The sequence below is a fragment of the Syngnathus floridae genome, chromosome 13 (assembly GCF_059516105.1).
Source record: "Syngnathus floridae isolate MCC-2025c chromosome 13, RoL_Sflo_1.0, whole genome shotgun sequence".
Taxonomy (NCBI): Eukaryota; Metazoa; Chordata; class Actinopteri; order Syngnathiformes; family Syngnathidae; genus Syngnathus; species Syngnathus floridae.
The window spans coordinates 4,679,387-4,697,448 of NC_142425.1; the positions used below are offsets into that span (position 1 = coordinate 4,679,387).

At 43.7% G+C, this 18,062-nt stretch overlaps 2 protein-coding genes and 1 long non-coding RNA gene across 6 annotated transcripts in view; 2 read left to right on the top strand and 1 right to left on the bottom strand.

The window, feature by feature from the left end:
- The first annotated feature begins 3,486 nt into the window (after window positions 1-3,486).
- ndnf (neuron-derived neurotrophic factor) lies at window positions 3,487-13,098 on the top strand. Its single transcript, XM_088395047.1, has 4 exons — window positions 3,487-3,699; window positions 8,239-8,442; window positions 8,705-8,829; window positions 10,147-13,098. The coding sequence occupies exons 2-4, from the start codon at window positions 8,240-8,242 to the stop codon at window positions 11,529-11,531; spliced, it is 1,713 nt and encodes a 570-aa protein (XP_088251173.1). The 5' UTR covers window positions 3,487-3,699; window position 8,239; the 3' UTR covers window positions 11,532-13,098.
- Window positions 13,099-14,982: 1,884 nt separating this feature from the next.
- Window positions 14,983-15,898, bottom strand: LOC148388236 (uncharacterized). Its single transcript, XR_015862272.1, has 2 exons — window positions 15,794-15,898; window positions 14,983-15,619 (listed from the first exon to the last, which is right to left on the bottom strand). It is a non-coding gene; the product is annotated as an uncharacterized LOC148388236 (long non-coding RNA).
- Window positions 15,225-18,062, top strand: part of prdm5 (PR domain containing 5) — a 44,142-nt gene continuing 41,304 nt past the window's right edge. For 3 of the 4 annotated variants that reach the window (XR_015862271.1, XM_088394949.1, XM_088394951.1), the window contains exons 1-6: window positions 15,225-15,355; window positions 15,446-15,544; window positions 16,016-16,099; window positions 16,475-16,597; window positions 17,365-17,536; window positions 17,832-18,009. Coding sequence is in view for 3 of the 4 variants with exons in the window: in XM_088394949.1 (XP_088251075.1) it covers window positions 15,452-15,544; window positions 16,016-16,099; window positions 16,475-16,597; window positions 17,365-17,536; window positions 17,832-18,009 (650 nt within the window). In the remaining variant the exon portion in view is untranslated. Of the gene's footprint in view, window positions 15,358-15,445; window positions 15,545-16,015; window positions 16,100-16,474; window positions 16,598-17,364; window positions 17,537-17,831; window positions 18,010-18,062 lie in introns of all 4 variants that reach the window. The other variant, XM_088394950.1, reaches the window with a different exon arrangement.

The window sequence follows — 18,062 nt, forward strand, 5'->3', positions numbered from 1 at the left end:
TGCATTACTTTTGCTGCGCTTGATTACTCGACCAGGCTCTTTGTGTGTCGGGAGGGATTGATCAGATCATTTTGTTTGTTTGACCACCAACTGGTATGACTCCATCATCAGGAGTGGCCCTTGTACCTGTAATCCCATCTGGAAGCACACTGGCTGACTCCACATCAATGACTTTGCATTTATATATTTGATTTCATTTCAAGATTACATCTTTATAATATTTCGCTGAATTGCCTTTCTGCTAGGGAGGCCTCAGAGCGTACCAGTCGATGACCTTTAAGATGGATAACGTTGATTTAGAATACATACATGCAGCATCGTGTTTCCACATGTTGTGTGTCAGAGACAAAACAAAGCAGGGTTGGGGGCTTGTGATTGAATCAAGGGGGAAGCACCTGCCTGCATTAGTGCAGGTAATGCGGTTATGTGTGTGCACATCTGCCTTGTATACAATGCGGGGGGTGGGGAGGGTCGGCAGCGTCCATAATAAAAATAAATAAATAGAGGGGGGGGGGGGGGTGTCTCCGGATCTCGATTATGGAGCCAGCAGGTGTACTTCTCACACGCTTTCCACACCAATGTGCCTCGCTTCACATACTGTAGAAAATAAAGCATAGTGCGCAGATACTTTTTTGGAACATCTACATTTAATGAACCCGGCCATATTTAACCTCTAAAGGGGCTTTCTTGATTCTCGATGTATGCCTGCCCCACTTAAAGCCATCAAATGACTCAATGAATCAATCAATATTTGATGAACGAAGTGTAGTCGTCAACTTGGAGAGGAATTACCTTTCATTTTTTCATTCAAGGCCTGTGTGACTATAAAACTGTAAAATTACTGCCACCCAGTGGCGATTGCGGTTATTGAAGGGGTGAAAAACGGAATTTTACTGAGTAAAATTGATGCCAGTGACAGACTAAAATGTCATTTCTACCATAGAATTCATTTAATATCATTACAAAAGAGGAATATCCTGAAAAAAATCCAAACAAACAAAAAAGAAAAAAATAATGGTTATTGGCAGTTTTCTTATTTTTATTTGTACATGTAATTTTGTATTTATTCCACTTGAGGGCAGTGCTCACCCGTTTATGACAGAAAACGGCAGAAAACATGCCTGATTGAAACGGATGAATTTTGACACCCAATAAAGAGTTGAATGGGGGAAAAAAAAGCATAGCCCGTAAGATATTTTTGCTATTTGTGTGCCAGCCTGTTCATATCCTCTGCAAATAGCGTGTTCACAGTAAAACAAGCCAAAAAATTCAGGAAATATGAAGACAATTAAACACAATTATCTTTTATATATTTATTTTTGAACAAATAAATAAAAGAATCGACAATTTCAGACGGTCCGTAGTAAAGTGGAACTTTGTAGCCCTGATGTTATGTTTTACATCTCGCACTCATGTCACAGAACCCAAGTGTCTCGTCTTCATCGTCTTCCCCGTGTTGTCTGTGTTTACTCTGCACATTCCACGCCTGTAGCTCTAAAGTTTCACTAAAAGGACTCAAGAACGCTTGTGCCATTGTCAATGTAAACTTTGGCCTTTTGTTTACTTGCTTCAGCTCCCTCCTCCGGCCTTCCCTTTGAGGTTAATGTCCCCATCTCCTGCTCTCTTATTGGATCATGTCGACATGCGGCACCCGCTCGTGTCCACTGAACGTCTGCTTTCAATTGAGCCTTTTTTGGATTTCTTTTTTGTCTCATCGGGAGCCAAAAGACGCTCTGATGTTTGCAGACGGCCTGACTTAATGCTATCGTGAGAAACCTGCGGCCCCGGGGCCATATGGGGCTCGTTAGGCTTGACAACAACATACTAAAAACATCAAAATAGTATGTTTAAAAGCTAAGAGCTGGAAGGAAAATGAGCAAAATGTTGCCTCCATCTCATAAAAAAAAATAAAAAATAACTCAGCAGAAAACAACCTCTGAATAAAAAACAACTGACGAAAAAACGACAAAAACACATTATCATAAAATTTAGACTCATAAAACAACTCAGTAGATGTACTAGGTGTGACGTCATGCGGATGGAGCGTGAGGAAGGTTGATGGAAAGGTCGGATGAGGACGCGGTGGCATCCTTTGACGGGTTTCCGCTCCCGTGTTGTGCCGCTGTGTGCCCACCTGGCCCTCAGCAAACAACCCGTCTGTCAGCGCACGCCGATGACGTCACGGCATAAATACAAACGGGAAAAGCCCTCTTTGTCTACGTGGGGCCATTTCAGGGACAAGGCCTTTTTGGAATTGCTCCCTTTTTTTCCGCACAGGGCAATGCAGTGGAGTTTTGCTCTTGCTTTAATAATTCCACGGTAAACATTCTACGCTAGATGTCGCAATTACACCAATTATGTTCCTCTTCCAGGCTGCTTCTCAGTTAATAGAAAGATCGATTGACATGCTTGATTCAAAGTGTTCAAATGTAATTGGAGGAATGCATGTTCCATACATGTGCAGGAAACAGCGGCATCCCACTATTCTACCCCACGCACACGCACGTCCGCCTCCACCATTCAAAGCATCCATTCACTCTTATCGGAGCCCCAATATTGACTTAGCCCTGTTGCTTTTTGTCTTGCAAGCGAATGATCAACAAGCTGGACACAGTGGGATGTGGTGCAGACCAAAAAACACAACCAAACACAATTGGTCACATTCTTCTGCCAGTTGCCAAGCCGAATGACTTTATTCATTTGTTTGCGTAATCTGAACGTAAAATAACTTAAAACACTTTTTATTGCTGGCTTTCGTCTCAGTATGAAACTCTGAATTGTTTTCTTATTTTATTGTGTTGACTGTTTTTAGATGATTAATTCATTGTTTTAATTGTCTTTGTTTTTATATGTCTGACATTTATTCTTGTAAGATTACTCACACATCATAAAGTTACATATCAGTGGTTAAAAATGAAAAATTCACATTCTCATAAAATTACAAATTGACATTCCTCCACAAGGCAGGTTTATTAACACTGTCGTCTACCGTGAGGTTGAAAAAGGTAATCAGCCAGTTTGGGAAAACTAAGGAGGAGAAAGTACTGTATGCTTTAAAAGAACAAAGTTGTCTGAAAAATAAATCCTCACGTACAGTGCAGGCAGATATGATGAAGTCCTGCCCTGAATAACGAAAATTCCAAAGTTGCTGACGGACAGCGAAAAATATTTGTTGTTGCCTACAGGTGCCACAAGATGGCAGCATATCAGTTTTTTTTTTTTTTTCAATTGGACACCGTTATGGCCCGGAATGAAACCATTGTCATATTTCAACACAGTTTTGTGGCACTATGCCCCCCGAAATGTTTGAATGTGCCCATTCTATTGAGGGGATCCATCCGCAGTTATGGATAAACAGAAAATCAATCCAATAATGGAGTAGTCTTACTTGGTTACCTCCCACACTTGGGATACTCGTACCACCACTTTCTCTCTTTCCACGAGTGGGCTGGCGCGTCCAATCCACTGGAGGTCTCCGCAGCGGCGGGGGAGGGACGCGTGCGCGCGGGATACCCTCTCAGCCGCTCACTCGCTCGTCTCCCTCATTTGCGCTTGGCTCCCACGCAAGCACATACGACACGAGAGAGAAAGAGAGAGAGAAAAAGTGAGAGAGTCGATGTGAGAGAGAGGACTACTGCCGAGGAACAGGAACTTTTTCTTCAGCAGAGTACAGCATCCATCGGCTCGTTATTTCAAAAGGTAACTTTGGTCTTCTTTGCATCTGTGCTGCGTTCATGTGGGACATTTTTCAAGCTTGTCCTCGTGCTCGTTCTAAAAGAGGAGAGGAAGTGGCTTCTTTTGGTTTTTATTATTGCTTGTGGTTTGCATCTCCGGGAGCAGTTACAAAAAAGAAGGAGAGCAGAAAAGTTTCAAACAATCATGACGCGACTCGCACGCAAACGTTGCGAGTGGAGTTTGCAGTCTGCACTTTGGGAATGTTTCAGATGTGGACTGTAAACGCGACATTTGTCTTTTCATTCAGCTGCGGAGCCTGAAAGCAACACGAGAGTTTTGAATCACAGTTGTTGGTTGCACTTTGAAATGCGGAGCTTGAACGCAGCACTGTGTTTTTCATTCAAGAAATGACAACGTTGACTTGAGCAAGCGGAACGCACCAAAAGTATTTTAATTTACGAAATCACTTTGTTTTCAGTTTGCACTCTAAAGTTCGACTTACGCAGATACTGAGAAACCACTCCATCGCTTTGTTGACAAAACGCAACACCGGTGTTTTTACTCAATAATAACAAATCAAAATTGTTTAATTTCCTCATAAAGTTTCAATAGGAGCCCTCGAATACATCACTAATTGTTTTCATTCAAGAAATCACATTGCTGAATTGATGCGCACTAGTACACGTGAATTCAGTATAAAATCGAGCGCCACTATAGTTTTTAAATCAAGAAATCTCTGCGGATTTGTGGACCCTGAACACTCATGTTTCAATACAAGAATCCGTGTTGACCTTCTAACCCTGGACTCGTTTGACAGGGAAAAAAAAAAGCACTGGTTTCAGAGCAAAAAAACGGAGTTAACCTTTTGTTCAAAGAGACTTAGAAGCTAACGTTTTTTGCTTCTATGCCACCTCAAATTGATGGCAAAATACAGTAATTTCATCCCTAATCTTTATCTGGAGTTCAAGAGCTGTGCAAATCCACAGCGAAACAATGTCACCATCTACGGGGATCTGTTCGTCATTACGGTGGTTGACAAACCTGAATTTCACAGACGAGGCGCACGAGTGAGCTATCTAGCAGAGCTATATAAAAACGATTTGGGAGTGGGGAATGAGTAACTGATTGTCGAAGGTCGCATGGTTGGGTGGGAGAAGAGGAGGTGGCGAGGAGGGTGCGGTGTTGGGGTTAAAGTGTGAATAAGTGAGTGGAGTAGTGGGGGTGAGGCTACAATGCATGATGAACAACAACAAAAAAAAGAGAAAACGTGCTGAAATGGAAAGGTCCGCACGGCGCAGCGTAACTAAAGCTACATTTGCATATGAAAACTCGCCGCTGAAAGAAATTCCGACAGTGTTGCTGCCGTTATTGTTGATCGGGGCTGCGCAAAGGCTAAGCGCTATTGCCCAAATCAGTCATTCTCAAAGTGTAGAACGCCGAGCGGGGACTTGCGGGATTAAATGTCACAACTATGCATAATGTTAGTTTTCATCCAGGTTAAAAACAGGACTTAACTTTTCAGCACAATTCAGTGGCTTTCAAAGGTGTAATTTTGATTGAACTTATTTGAATCTGTTTTTTTAATATGATGCGGCTGCATCATGTGCATGTGATGGATAGATGGAAGAACAGATGTTGGACATACAGTATGCTGTGCCTGTTCCTTAGATCGACTTAGATGGATGTCGGACATATAATGCTGCATGCTTTGGATCACGACATGAGCAATACTGTGGCTTCTCACTCGCAAGTCTCATTCATTGGGCGGCCAAGCCAGTCATTGAGCAGAGTCGTGGATAAAGCGTGTGTTTTCCCACGAGGCTCCCGTCGGCTTGGCCCCTTTGGGGATGACTTTCTTTCGCATGGGCCATCTTCCTTAAGCCGGGGCCACAAAGCCACCACATCATTCGCACAGCCCTCCCACCAGACTTGCCTCCCTTCGCTGAATGAATTTTTCAGAAAAAAAAAAAGCTGTAGAAAAATATGTAAGTTACAAACAAATTTAAAATTGTTAGAAAATGCATTAAAAAAAATCACAAAAAATTGTCAAAAGCTCACAGAAATTACCATAATGTGACAACAATGCCTTTCACTTCCTCAGTGACTTTTTTTTTACGCCAGTTGACCCACTCCTAGGGAGCAACATTCCAGGATGTGGCGCTCAGTGCAGAGCAGGGAAAGCAAAACGGGCTGGCGCTATCCCTCTCGTGACCGTCCGGAAAACTCCGTAGCTGCCATGGAGGATTGTTTGGGATGGCAGAGAGACAGACGTGGTGCCAAGAAACACAACCGCCAAGTCGCACACTGCTTGGATCTTGAAGCCTTACTTAGAGAAGCATCCAAAAGGAGCAGACCTGCTTTGGAAGACCCTTGTCTTACTCCAAATGGCACACTGCCACAAAAATCGGCCTGCGGGAAAAGAAAACACAGCAGGCTTGCCGTCCGGCTGCATGGGCGCAATGTAAAATGTCTTCATTTGACTTGAAATCAAATGGTATTTTTATTCTGTTAATGAATACCATGTGGCCGCCACCAGGATGAATTTCCATCCTGATGAGGAGGAGCTGGAGGGAGAGCTGAAGTGACAGTGCGGGTTGAGAGACACTTTGTTAGCTTGGTATAGTGGATACGGATGGAAAAACTAAACAGATAAAAACTGAGAGTTCAACCAAAAATACAAGAACAACATCCAAACACAGAAATTTGACAAGTTGACAAGAATTTATCAAAATAAAAACACAAAAATAAGTCATTCAATCTGCCAAACAAGTCTGTTGCCCGTGTTGTAGCAGTTTCATGACTTCATATTTTTTTTTAAAGATGACACTAATGCGATCAAATTAAGATTGACATTAATTGGTCCCCGATGATATCATTGACCCCCCTTGTAATTAAAAACATCACAGTTGGATCTGTTAAATTTGACATTTTATGGTGGTGTGCTGGGATTTTAAACACCATTTAGTAATTCAAATCATTGTCGACTGATAAAGTTGACTAGTTGTCTGCTTTGGCATTGTTCCTAACAGTTAGCTAACGATGCTTCTGCCCTTTTCCCGCCCTGCTGAACTATCATCGTACACTCTTCTTTGCTCAAAATGTAGCTCACGTGTTCCAGATGCATTTCTTTGGCTTACAAAACACACTGACAGTGTGTGTGCGCGTGACCATGTTGACATAATCGCGCATCTCAGCCCGGCTGCTCAGCACGTGTACTTATGAGTTTCTTAACGATGATGACATCATTACACTAAGGACACAAATCTTAATGTGACATGCGACAGGCACTAAATGTGAATATGCTGCACATTTCACTGTAGTACTCTGAAACCTTTCTTCACATTTCGATTAGTGTTCTTGAGTTTTACATTGAATTTGCCCTGCGACATTATGAGGCGATAGAACACTACTAAGCTGGCTAGCTAACAAGCTAGCTAAATATGAGAAAGATGTTGGGCATATGATGTGGTATACTTTGGGTCAAAGCTATTTTTTTCCATTGATCAATACAGTCCCTAGGTCATGGACACCTGATGTGGTATGCTTAGGATCAGGAGTTCTTCCTTCTCTTCAGCTAAAGAGGCTGTTTACCTTTTTAAACTGTTCTCAACATTTATTTTCAGTACAAACTGTGTGTGTGTGTGTACGCAGTCAGGAAGGGAGTGGTCGCTTAGTTAGTGTTTTTGTTGGTTGGTTTTTGGGTTGGTTGCACAGGTCATTTAAAGGACACGGTGCGGATGGCGGTAAAGTATCTGGCTAATCTGCCGCCATTACACTGATTGAATCGCCGGGGATTTGGCATTCCCATCATCCGCAATCAATGTCTCCAAAATCAATAGGACATGCGAGATCCTCTCAGCAGTACGTCCATCTGTGCGCCAACAAAATATCAATAAATGTTAAATGACACGGATTTGGAGGACTTTAAATTTTTTTTATTATTAAGCGGTTTACAAACCTGCTGTGGTTCCCCTCCTTCACGCATCCGTGTTTTAAAATTTAATCCCTCGTCCGCTTGGTCACTCGCTATCCTTTCCCTTTTTATCGGTCACGCAATAGCTAATCTGTCACTTTAGTGTTTAATAAAAGCTCGCATCCTCAAGGGAAAAAAAGTATATGCAGCTTAAAAAATTTAAGCTTATATACTTTTTTTGCCTTGTGGATGCATGTTTGTGAAGGGGGTTAGCTTAGCTTGCATTGAAATGAAAGATAGAAAAAGTGACTCAAATGAAAAACATTAAATAAAATGCAGACGTTTTTCCCCCAGTGCTGCTGTAAACACTTTGATCCTTTAATATTTTTATGTAAAAAACAAACAACAACTATCAACTCCTAATTAATTAAACCAGCTACAATTAGTTATGATATTTTGCTATGTAGCGGAGTGGACGCTAGTTTAGCTTCCGTTATAGCTAAATGCAGATATAATAAATTTAAGAGCATATTTATCCTAAAGGGTTTAAAATGTTTTCAGTCTTTGTACTATTTCATCCACTTTATGTGTTGAAAATGACTGTTCAAACATGACATGATTAAATAAAAGGTTATATGTTTGTGTTCCAGTATGAGGCAGTGTAAAGGCTGGAGGAGTGGGCTGCTGCTACTGGTTCTGCTGGGGGTTTGGGGGACTTTGGCGCAGAAACTGCCCACGCGAGATGAGGGACTTTTCCAGATGCAGATCCGAGACAAATCCATCTTCCACGACTCATCCGTCATTCCTGACGGAGCCGAGATCAGTGGCTACCTCTTCAGGGACACGCCCAAAAGGTAAATAAATAAATGAATCACCAAGTGACCTTGGTAAATTCATTTGAAATAATGTAATAAAAAAAGGATGCACACAACATTGTGGAGCGACCACAAAAATGTGACCTCGACTTTAACACTGTGTGGCTTTACAACAAAATTAATAATTCATCTGAGTGACATGTTGACAAGCCTGGGTCGGTGCTGCGGTTTTGGTCAGCAACAGATGGGCTCAGCTCTTGACTATCCTGGTTTGAACAAAAGCTTGTAACGGTTCTTCCAGATACTACTTTGTGGTGGAAGAAGACAACACGCCGCTGTCGGTGACGGTGACCCCGTGCGACGCGCCGCTGGAGTGGACGTTGACGCTGCAGGAGCTGCCAGAAGAGGCCAGCGGCGAGGCGTCAGGTAATGAACCAGGAGGACCTCGAGCGCGCCTTTAATGACTAGTTTGATGTGGTAAAGTGTGTGTGTCGGCTGGGGTTTCATTAAGTCGCTCTGTCTGACCGCTTGTGGGCTAACATGCCTTTAATTTGAGACCCGGCGCGCGCGAATCAAAGCCATTACGTCCCTTGACTTTGCCCGCCCTGATAGTTTGAAGACTTTTCATGTCTGTGTTTGTCTTCCCTCCTCTGTAGTTTCCGTTTGAGTAATTCAACTAGAGTCCTAAAGTATCCTCCACTTCTGCTCAGTTTGATATCAAGCTATCACAAAAATGTTTGGGATAATCAAAACTACTAAATCATCAGAAGTTCAAAAAGCAGATAAAAAGTACCAAATAATTAATCGAAACCTCGTGAGTTTATAGGGAATACAAACAAAAGCAACGAAAGACGGAACGAAGGCAGAGAACTAAATACAATCAGAGACGAGACAGATATGAATCAAGCTAAATGAAAACAAGACATAACATGAAACAAAAGTTAATATAATCAAGACCAAAGCACAAACCATGATAAATTGTCTCACATTTGAATGGATAGTTTCATGACATGTTTCCACATCATAAAACTCTATCAACAATGCAGATAGTATCACAACAAAAAAATTGCCAGCAGCTTTGTCGAACAATACCAAATAGTATTATGATACTTTGGCTGCAGACTCATCTGAATATACAAGATTTTGAGGTGTCCAAACCATCCCGACCATCTGAATGGGAATACGCAGTACACCAACACCTGGCAGAATGTCACATCAAACCGCAGGCAGATGATTTATTGCTTGCGTTCACTGTTGATGACTTGTTCCTGGCATCAAAAGAAGCACAGTTACTTCCTGAAGTAGCGCAAGCATTTCAAATTTGGACCGTGGAGTTTGTTCTCATAGCTGCGCTGGGAGCAGATCACTGGAGCGTTAATTTTGAGTACACCGCCGAGAACACTCCCCGGTTGACAAACATAATATTATGGTTTCTCTAGCAAGAGCTCGAACTGTTTCCGAAACCACAAGGCGCTCCTTTGAAGCCGAGGCCAAGTCAACGACAGGGGCTGTGATCTTTTTGAGATGTTTGCAGTGAAAACACGGCAGGCGTGTTTGGAGATAATTGGAGCGCGCGAGGCTTCCTCGTCATCTCATTGCATCCAACTTTTAACCGAGCGAGGAAGGAATAAAAACCTTACGTCAGCTATAGCAGCAGTTTCAAGAAGTTTTGCCAACGATACAAAGAGTTTCACGATACTTTGCTGGTGATACTAAATATTTTTGCGCCCGTGTTGCTTTCAGGGGAGCCCGAGCCGTTGGAGCAGCAGAAGCAGCAGGTGACGGTGGACGAGGGCACAGAGCTGTTCACCTACAAGGGCAACGACGTGGAGTCCTACGTGGCCGCCAGCACACCGTCCGGCCTCTATCAGCTTGAGCTGCTGTCCACCGAGAAGGACAGCAACTTCAAGGTGTACGCCTCCACCACGCCAGAGTCCGACCAGCCCTACCCAGAGCTACCCTACGACCCTCGCGTAGACGTCACCTCGTTGGGTCGCACCACCGTCACCCTGGCCTGGAAGCCCACGCCCACCGGGTTCCTGATGGGCCAGCCGGTGCAGTATTGCGTGGTCATCAACAAAGAGCACAACTTCAAGAGCATGTGTGCCGCCGAGGCTAAGATTGGCGCCGACGACGCCTTTATGCTCGCGCCCAAGCCTGGCAGGGACTTCAGTCCGTTCGACTTTGCCCACTTCGGCTTCGTCCCACCCGGCAAAGAACGAGGCCTGACGAGCAACAAGATCTCACGGGCGTACCCGGCCAAGCCTAAAATGTCGGACATTCACAAGTTGTGCATCGGAAACAAAAACATCTTCACCGTGTCTGACCTGAAGCCCGACACGCAGTACTACTTTGACGTGTTTGCCGTCAACTCGGCCACCAACACCAGCACGGCGTACGTGGGCACCTTTGCCCGCACCAAGGAGGAAGCCCAGCAGAAGACGGTGGAGCTCAAGGACGGCAAAGTGTCAGACATATTCGTCAAGCGAAAAGGCAGCAAGTTCCTTCGTTTCGCCCCCGTGTCGTCGCACCAGCGGGTGACGCTCTTCGTGCACGCCTGCCTGGACGCGGTACAGGTGCAGGTGAGGCGTGATGGCAAGCTGCTCCTCTCGCAAAATGTGGAGGGCGTGCGACAGTTCCAGTTGCGCGGCAAGCCCAAAGCCAAGTACCTGATCCGCCTGCGGGGAAGCCGCAAAGGCGCCTCCACCCTGAAGGTGCTGGCCACCACCCGAGCGGGCAGCAAGCAGCCTTTCCCGTCCCTGCCCGAGGACACCCGTATCAAAGCCTTTGACAAGCTGCGCACCTGCTCCTCCGTCACCGTGGCCTGGCTGGGGACGCAAGAACGCAACAAATACTGCGTCTACCGCAAGGAAGTGGCCGACGACTATGGCGAGGAGCAGAGGCGGCGCGAGCAGAATCGCTGTGCGGGGCCCGAGACGCGGCGCAAGTCCGAGAAGGTCCTGTGCAAGTACTTCTACAGCCCTAACCTGCAGAAGGCGGTGACCACGGAGACGGTGGCGGGGCTGGAGCCCGGCAAGAGCTACCTGCTGGACGTCTACGTGGTGGCGCACAGCGGCCACTCTGTCAAGTACCAGAGCAAACTGGTGAAAACGAGGAAGTACTGCTAAAAATGACTACGCACAGAGGAAGAAATCTATTATAAATATATCTATGGAATAAGTTTATTTAACTCTTTGAAAGATACACAGACTGACTACTCAGACGGAAGGGACTTTTGCTGGAGACATCCACCTGTATATTTATGTTTACATTTCCCTCCCACCTCGTGAGCAGGCTTGTCTTTCATTGTCGCTGCATGACTATTGACTATCGGAAATCAAAAAACAAAAAAGTGACTGATTATTTTGTCGTCTGTTTTTTTATGGAACACGCTCACACACAAAAGAAAAGTCACATCCGCCTGTTCTAAGCATCCGAATCTGGGCCTTCATTTGTGGGTTTTCGTCTGTATTTGCATCATTTAGAATCTGTACTGAAGCGTTGAATTGCCAACATGTTGACTGGCAAATATGTTCCAATGTATACTTATGAGTCATTGAAAAATACAAATAAACAGTGTTTCCATAATTTTGGAGCACATCAGCATAATATAGGAATATAGGAAAAAAAAAATTATGTCAGTACCCCTTAGCACTATGGGTAATTTTTTTTATTAGCATTTAGCTTACAGGTACATTTGAATGTATTTACAAATATGTTAAACTTGAAAGTACTTGCAAATACATTCTACTATTTTTGCAAATGCGTTCAACTGTATTTGCCAGTCAAAAATGTTCACACTACATTGGCAGTTCCACGCATTTGTAAATTTTGACTTTTTAAAAAAAATTTTTTTACTGCAACTGAAACAGTACCTCTACGTCTGTTTCCCCACACGTGTGTGGCTAACATACCGAGTGTGACTACTTTTCACAATCATGATCCATCTGCCGTATTATATCAAAGAAAATATTGTACAGTGTTTCCTTGCTATCTCGCAGATTTTCAAGCAATCGTGTTTTTGTTGTGTATTTACTTATTGTGATGCCCTCATATGTGGGAAAGGGCCCCCGGTTCCCGCACTCAGATAGAGACACGGCAATACGTGACAACAAGAATCGGATTTTCTGTACATTTTCTGTTTGTATTCAAATTTAAACAATGTGTTTCAAAAGTGTGTTTTAACAAGTTCAAATGTGTTCAAAGCGCGTAAAAACTACAACAAAGTTATTGTTTGCACGGTCTCCACGTTGCAGATTTCACCTGTTGCAGAAGTGAAAACCGTGAAAAACAGTTCCATTTGTTTTTAGATTAAACAAACAAATGAGAAAATAATCAGTCACTTTTTTCATTTTTGTTATTTTCGCTGACCAAGGGAAAATAGAAAGAACGATCCACGGATTGAGGATGCTATCTTGTACAGACCTCTCGCTGCCTCCCGAGACTTTTAAATTATTTTCTACTTTTCCTCTCTGTGTGTTTGTTTCTCTTGATGAAGTGTTACCATGACATTCCTTTTGTGTAATCGCTCTCTTGTAACTGTGCCCTGCCCTGTGCTTGGTGACGTTATTATCACTGTACCGACGTGTGCGTTTCCGTGCGCGATGGCCTGAATGTGTGCGCGAGTGCGTGTCACGTGTACACAGTTGTCAATGTACATAAACACTAAATATAGAAAACGTAATCCCTGTGTCACCCCGGGTGTCGTGTTCTTTTTGCCTGAGCGCAATCGAGACTGAAGTGCCTCGTGTGGATTATGTCAGTCAACTCGAACGATTTCTGCTGACCTGAATATAAAATGAGTATGACATCGCCAATAGTTCTTTTCATGGCACTGGTGAATGTTGTCAAGTCTGCTTTGCGTCAATGGGGCGCTCCCCACTTGGAGGAAACGTAGGGAGGCTCCTGCCACCTGAATTTCATGAACCTTCCGTTTCTCAGCGATAATGTGGAGGAGCTTCCAGGGAGCTGCCAGAGGGTCATGGATAGATCATGAAAGTGCTGCTGATAAAGACAGAAGTGGAATCTCGCTTGTTTTAGGCCTCGTAACACATTGAGAAAAATAAAAGCAACAATTCATATTCTAAAACACTGGCTGACCTTCATTTCCGCACAGGGAATCATAATTATATAGAATTATAAAGTAGTTTTAAAATGATATGGGGAATTTTTGAGTTCCTATATTCTGACCAAACTGACTCGCTGCTGTGAAAACAGTGACTAATAAAACATCAATCAACCGCGATTGGTTCGGAATTGCGGCTTGGTTTTCTCCATTGTTTTCGGAAAAGTCATAATCTTACAAAAGAAGGTTCTAGAGCAGAAGGGGCAAAGATGAGGTTAGCATGTTAGCTTGGCCCCTGGCCAGCATTCCAATTTCAAAATAAAATTAGCTTTAGATGATTGAATTGACAGTTTGCAAAAGATCGGTCTGGCTCGTGTCCAGGCTGCGAAAGAACAAGGGTAGTCCGCCTTGTAATTTCTCCTGCTTCATCAGCTCTGTAATTCTCCCAAAGGATGACACAGACTTGTCCAAACAAAAACACGGTTCATCCCGTGACCTTGCCGCTTCAGGAAATGGTTTATTCAGCCTTGAATTAGGGAGTTGCGGCGTGGAGGGCGGGCTGGGTTGGCCGGGCCCCCTCTCAATGTAGCAGTATCAGGTTTGGGCCATTTGAGGGAGGAAAAATGCACACATCAATTTTGGAAAATGGTGTATGGGAGCATTTGTGCCTTGGCCAAACGGGAGGTTTTACCTCCAGAGAAAATATTTGCTCCAGTCTGAAAGAATCTCCTCTCGGCCGTATCCTCAATGTGATTTGTGTCGTTTTTGGCGCGGGTCGGCCGGCGGTTCGAGAAAAAGTGAGCGGCCCGAACGGCTGGCGGCGGTCCCAAAGAGTCAGAGTCTCGGTCGAGAACGTCTTTAATTAAGAGACAGATGCGTCTCTGTCGTCTGCTTTGTCAATTTGTCCGAGGTATCGCGCCGCCCTCGTGCATCAGGCTGAAGCACTTCGCGAAGTCTGGACCAGATCCCGCTGGAGATTTATAATAAACCAGAGAAGAAGTCTGTCATTTTAAAGCCATTCACTTCACCCGTGCCAAAGAATGTGACGCCCGTCTGTCTAATATCAAATATAAATAGCATAGCACTGGGTCCCGATTTAGACATTTCCACTTAGGACTATACTCACTTTTGTTGCAAGAACTAAAGTATGCCAATCAATCAATCAATCAATCAATCAATCAATCAATCAATCAATCAATCAATCAATCAATCACATTGTCTCTGTAGCCTAAGTAACAACTAAAAACCTTTGGTAACAATTTTTTTGGCAAAGGTCTATGGCATGATAATATAATAATAATGATAATATTAAAACAGTATTGTGGGATGTTATATAGCACGCCATGTTTATGTCATAAGAATATATAAAACGCAAATAATAATGATGATACATAAAAAATAAAATGAACCAATAAATGATAAAATATAATATTGAAGATGTTCTAAAACTGAAATTAAAATATAAAAAAGTAATTTAGTACAGTTGATGTAATAATATTGCTCAGAACAAAAACTGGAAAAATGATAAAAATATTTAATACAAGTAATATTAAAACAGACTCATCCAAAATATATACATAATACTATATACTAATTTGATAATATAATCAATAAAGTCACTGTATTTAACAATAGCAGGACTGAACAATGGTTCTTTGTTTCTGCATTATAATTCACGTTAGAATCAACCAAGTCCTGATTTTGCTGAGTCGTCATTGATTGGATGCAGCGAAAGGTGCAGCTTCGAGCTACAAACTTTTTGGACCAATCAGAAGGCGCCGTTCGCCTTTCCTGCCCGAAACCGAGTAGCAACGAGTCCGACCTGGACCTGGACCCGGACCTGCACCTGGACTATCCTCGCAGTTGGAGGACGTAAAGAAATTCAAAGTGTGAATGCTCCCTCGCCTCAGATGACCTGTCGGCAAAACGTCCATTTTGCCGATTTTTTTTTTTCTTTTGTTTTCTCGCTCATGACAGCAGACTATGTTGGGGATGTACGTGCCGGACAGATTCTCCCTCCAGTCGTCCAAGGTCCAGGATGGAATTGGTCTGTTCACGGCGCGGCGCGTCAAAAAGGTTTGTCCTTCTCTTCGTTCCCCAACACAGTCGCGGTGTTTTTTTGTTTCGAGGTGGCTCCTCTTTTCAAAGTGGCTGTCAAACGCGAGCAAGTTGTGACGTTAAGTGCCACGTAGCAGCACAACTTTTCCCCCCTCCACCATTTTCCCCCGCTTCGCGTTCGCTTAGTTCACCTTCACGACATTACCTCTACACAAATAAGTCAACTTTACAGCACATGACGCGCGAATGATTCAGAAAGGCACTTACGGAGAAACTCCTCAATGAGTTTATATGATAGTTCTTTAAAAAAGTCGGGGAAAAGTGACGTCATGGATTCCCACGCCCCCCTGCCTGGAGTTTGGGAAGTTGAAGGTGCATTCAGTGTTACACGCAAGTGTGGGACACATTAGCTCTATAATGTCTTGTGATAACACTCACATCGATAAGTTATCAATTTTTGTCATTGTGTTTTTCAAAAAATGTTTAAAGGGAGAAAAGTTTGGCCCCTTCGCAGGCGAGAAGAAGCTGCCGTGCGAGCTGGACGAAAGTGCAGACACAAGATTGATGTGGGAGGTGAATGCCATTTGACTTTTTTTGGTTAAATTGATATCTCATACTAATTGACCACAATACTGAAAAAAAAATCAATGGTCACAAAGAATAGCAAATAGTGGCATGCCTTGTTAGTATTCCTTGCTTGAAGGTGTCCATTACAACTCCCAGTTGAAGTTGAAGGAAAACTAAACACAAAACAATGACAAGTACCTGTACAAATGTAAATAACCAAACCACATTAAGTTTACCTTCGGAAAGTCTGTTGGTTTAAGTTAACAGGCAATGGAGAGTTCCATAGATTTGCGAACGGAAATTATGCTTTGGAAGGGCCATTTAATAATGTTATTGCAGTGTGCTTCGATAAAGCATCAGACTGTCGTGTGCTGATTGCAGGTTCGTGGCAGTAAGGGTGACGTCCTGTATATCCTGGACGCCAGCAATCCGCGCTACGCCAACTGGCTGCGTTTCGTCCACCAGGCGCCCTCACAAGAGCAGAAGAACCTGGCAGCCATTCAGGTACATTTCCTCTCTCTGGCGGACACAATGGAGCCTTCTCATACCACTTTTAATAAGTCATGCCAGACAATAGCGTGCCTCTCTGCTCCCAAATATTTGCGGTGTCTACCGCATATTGTTATTGTTTTGATTATTATTATTATCCTTGTCGTTTGACAACCATACCGGCCATTAACTTTGCAAAAATACCACGTGGATGCTTTCGGCTGTAACGAAAAAAATCAAAGGTGATTAATTCGAACCTTACGACCACACTGAGTGACAAGTGAGCCAGGTTCAAAGTTCACCAGATCAAACCCTTTTCTGAATTCATATCCGGCTAATGACGTCAAACTTCCATCTTGTCCAAACAGAGGGCATTCCAGATCGGCATAAATAACGATTAAGAGCACGAGAGGGGCACAATAACTGTCAGTGCTGACGAAAGGCAGAGCTTTAGGAAACATGCGGATGACCTTTGGGCGTCCAATCACGTGGCCCGTTGGGGGTATTCACGCGGTGAAGTGCACCCCTTTGACCTGTTGCTTATTTTTTTTGAATGATCATATCCTTGTCACAGACATGCAAGCTAAAAGTAAATTCACTCTTTGACCGGCAGCTGCTTTTGAAGCAGAGTTCCCCGTTTTGACAGCCATTCCAGAGCAGATCTTTCAATCTGATTGTATATTATTTAACTGTGACTTTCTCGGGATTATCTTTTGAGTCTCGATTGTCCAACCATTTTGATGTTCTGCAATTCCATCCTAAAATGACTGTGGGCTTTTCAGGACGGCGAGAACATTTTCTACTTGGCCGTGGATGACATCGAAACGGACACAGAGCTCTTGATCGGCTTCCTGGACAGTGACATGGAGGAGGAGGAGGAGGAGGAGGAAGATGAAGAGGTCAGCAAAGACGAGGACGAGAGCAGCAAAGAGGCAAAACACTTGGTTGAGATGGGTACGTTTTCCAAAGTAAGAGCAGACGGCAGCAAATGTCTTTTTTGAAAGCAAAAAAACAACACAAAGGAAAAGCAGTCTGCGACACAATTTGATAATCAATTAGTTGTCGATTAATTGTTGCAGCACTAGCGTATACAATACATACTCTGTTCGAGTGTATCTTCTACTCAAAGCTGTGCTGATCTTAAATGCGAAGCTATGCAACGCTGCCATCTACCAGCAACTGTTTGTCATGGAAGTGGTGGCTGGATTCCAGTTGACGAGTTTCAACATGTTTGCTGAATGGCTGACAGAACTGGTGATCAAGAAGGAGGACCACCCGTGCCTGCTGTGTGAGAGCAGCTTCCCCAGCGAGGAGATCCTGGCCGCCCACCTGCAGAGTCTGCACCAGAGGCCCGGCATGGATGAGAAAGAGTTCAAGTGCAGAAACTGCGGCAAGAAGTTCCCCGTCAAGCAAGCGCTGCAGCGCCAGTGGGTCCACTCTTCATATCGCCATGATAGTGAGCCAAAACATCACGCTTGGC

Coding starts and splice junctions, on each gene's coding strand:
- ndnf (XM_088395047.1), top strand. CDS start 8,240: ATGAGGCAGTGTAAAGGCTGGAGGAGTGGGCTGCTGCTACTGGTTCTG. Junction 8,443..8,704: donor TTCAGGGACACGCCCAAAAG/GTAAATAAATAA, acceptor CGGTTCTTCCAG/ATACTACTTTGTGGTGGAAG. Junction 8,830..10,146: donor GGCCAGCGGCGAGGCGTCAG/GTAATGAACCAG, acceptor TGTTGCTTTCAG/GGGAGCCCGAGCCGTTGGAG.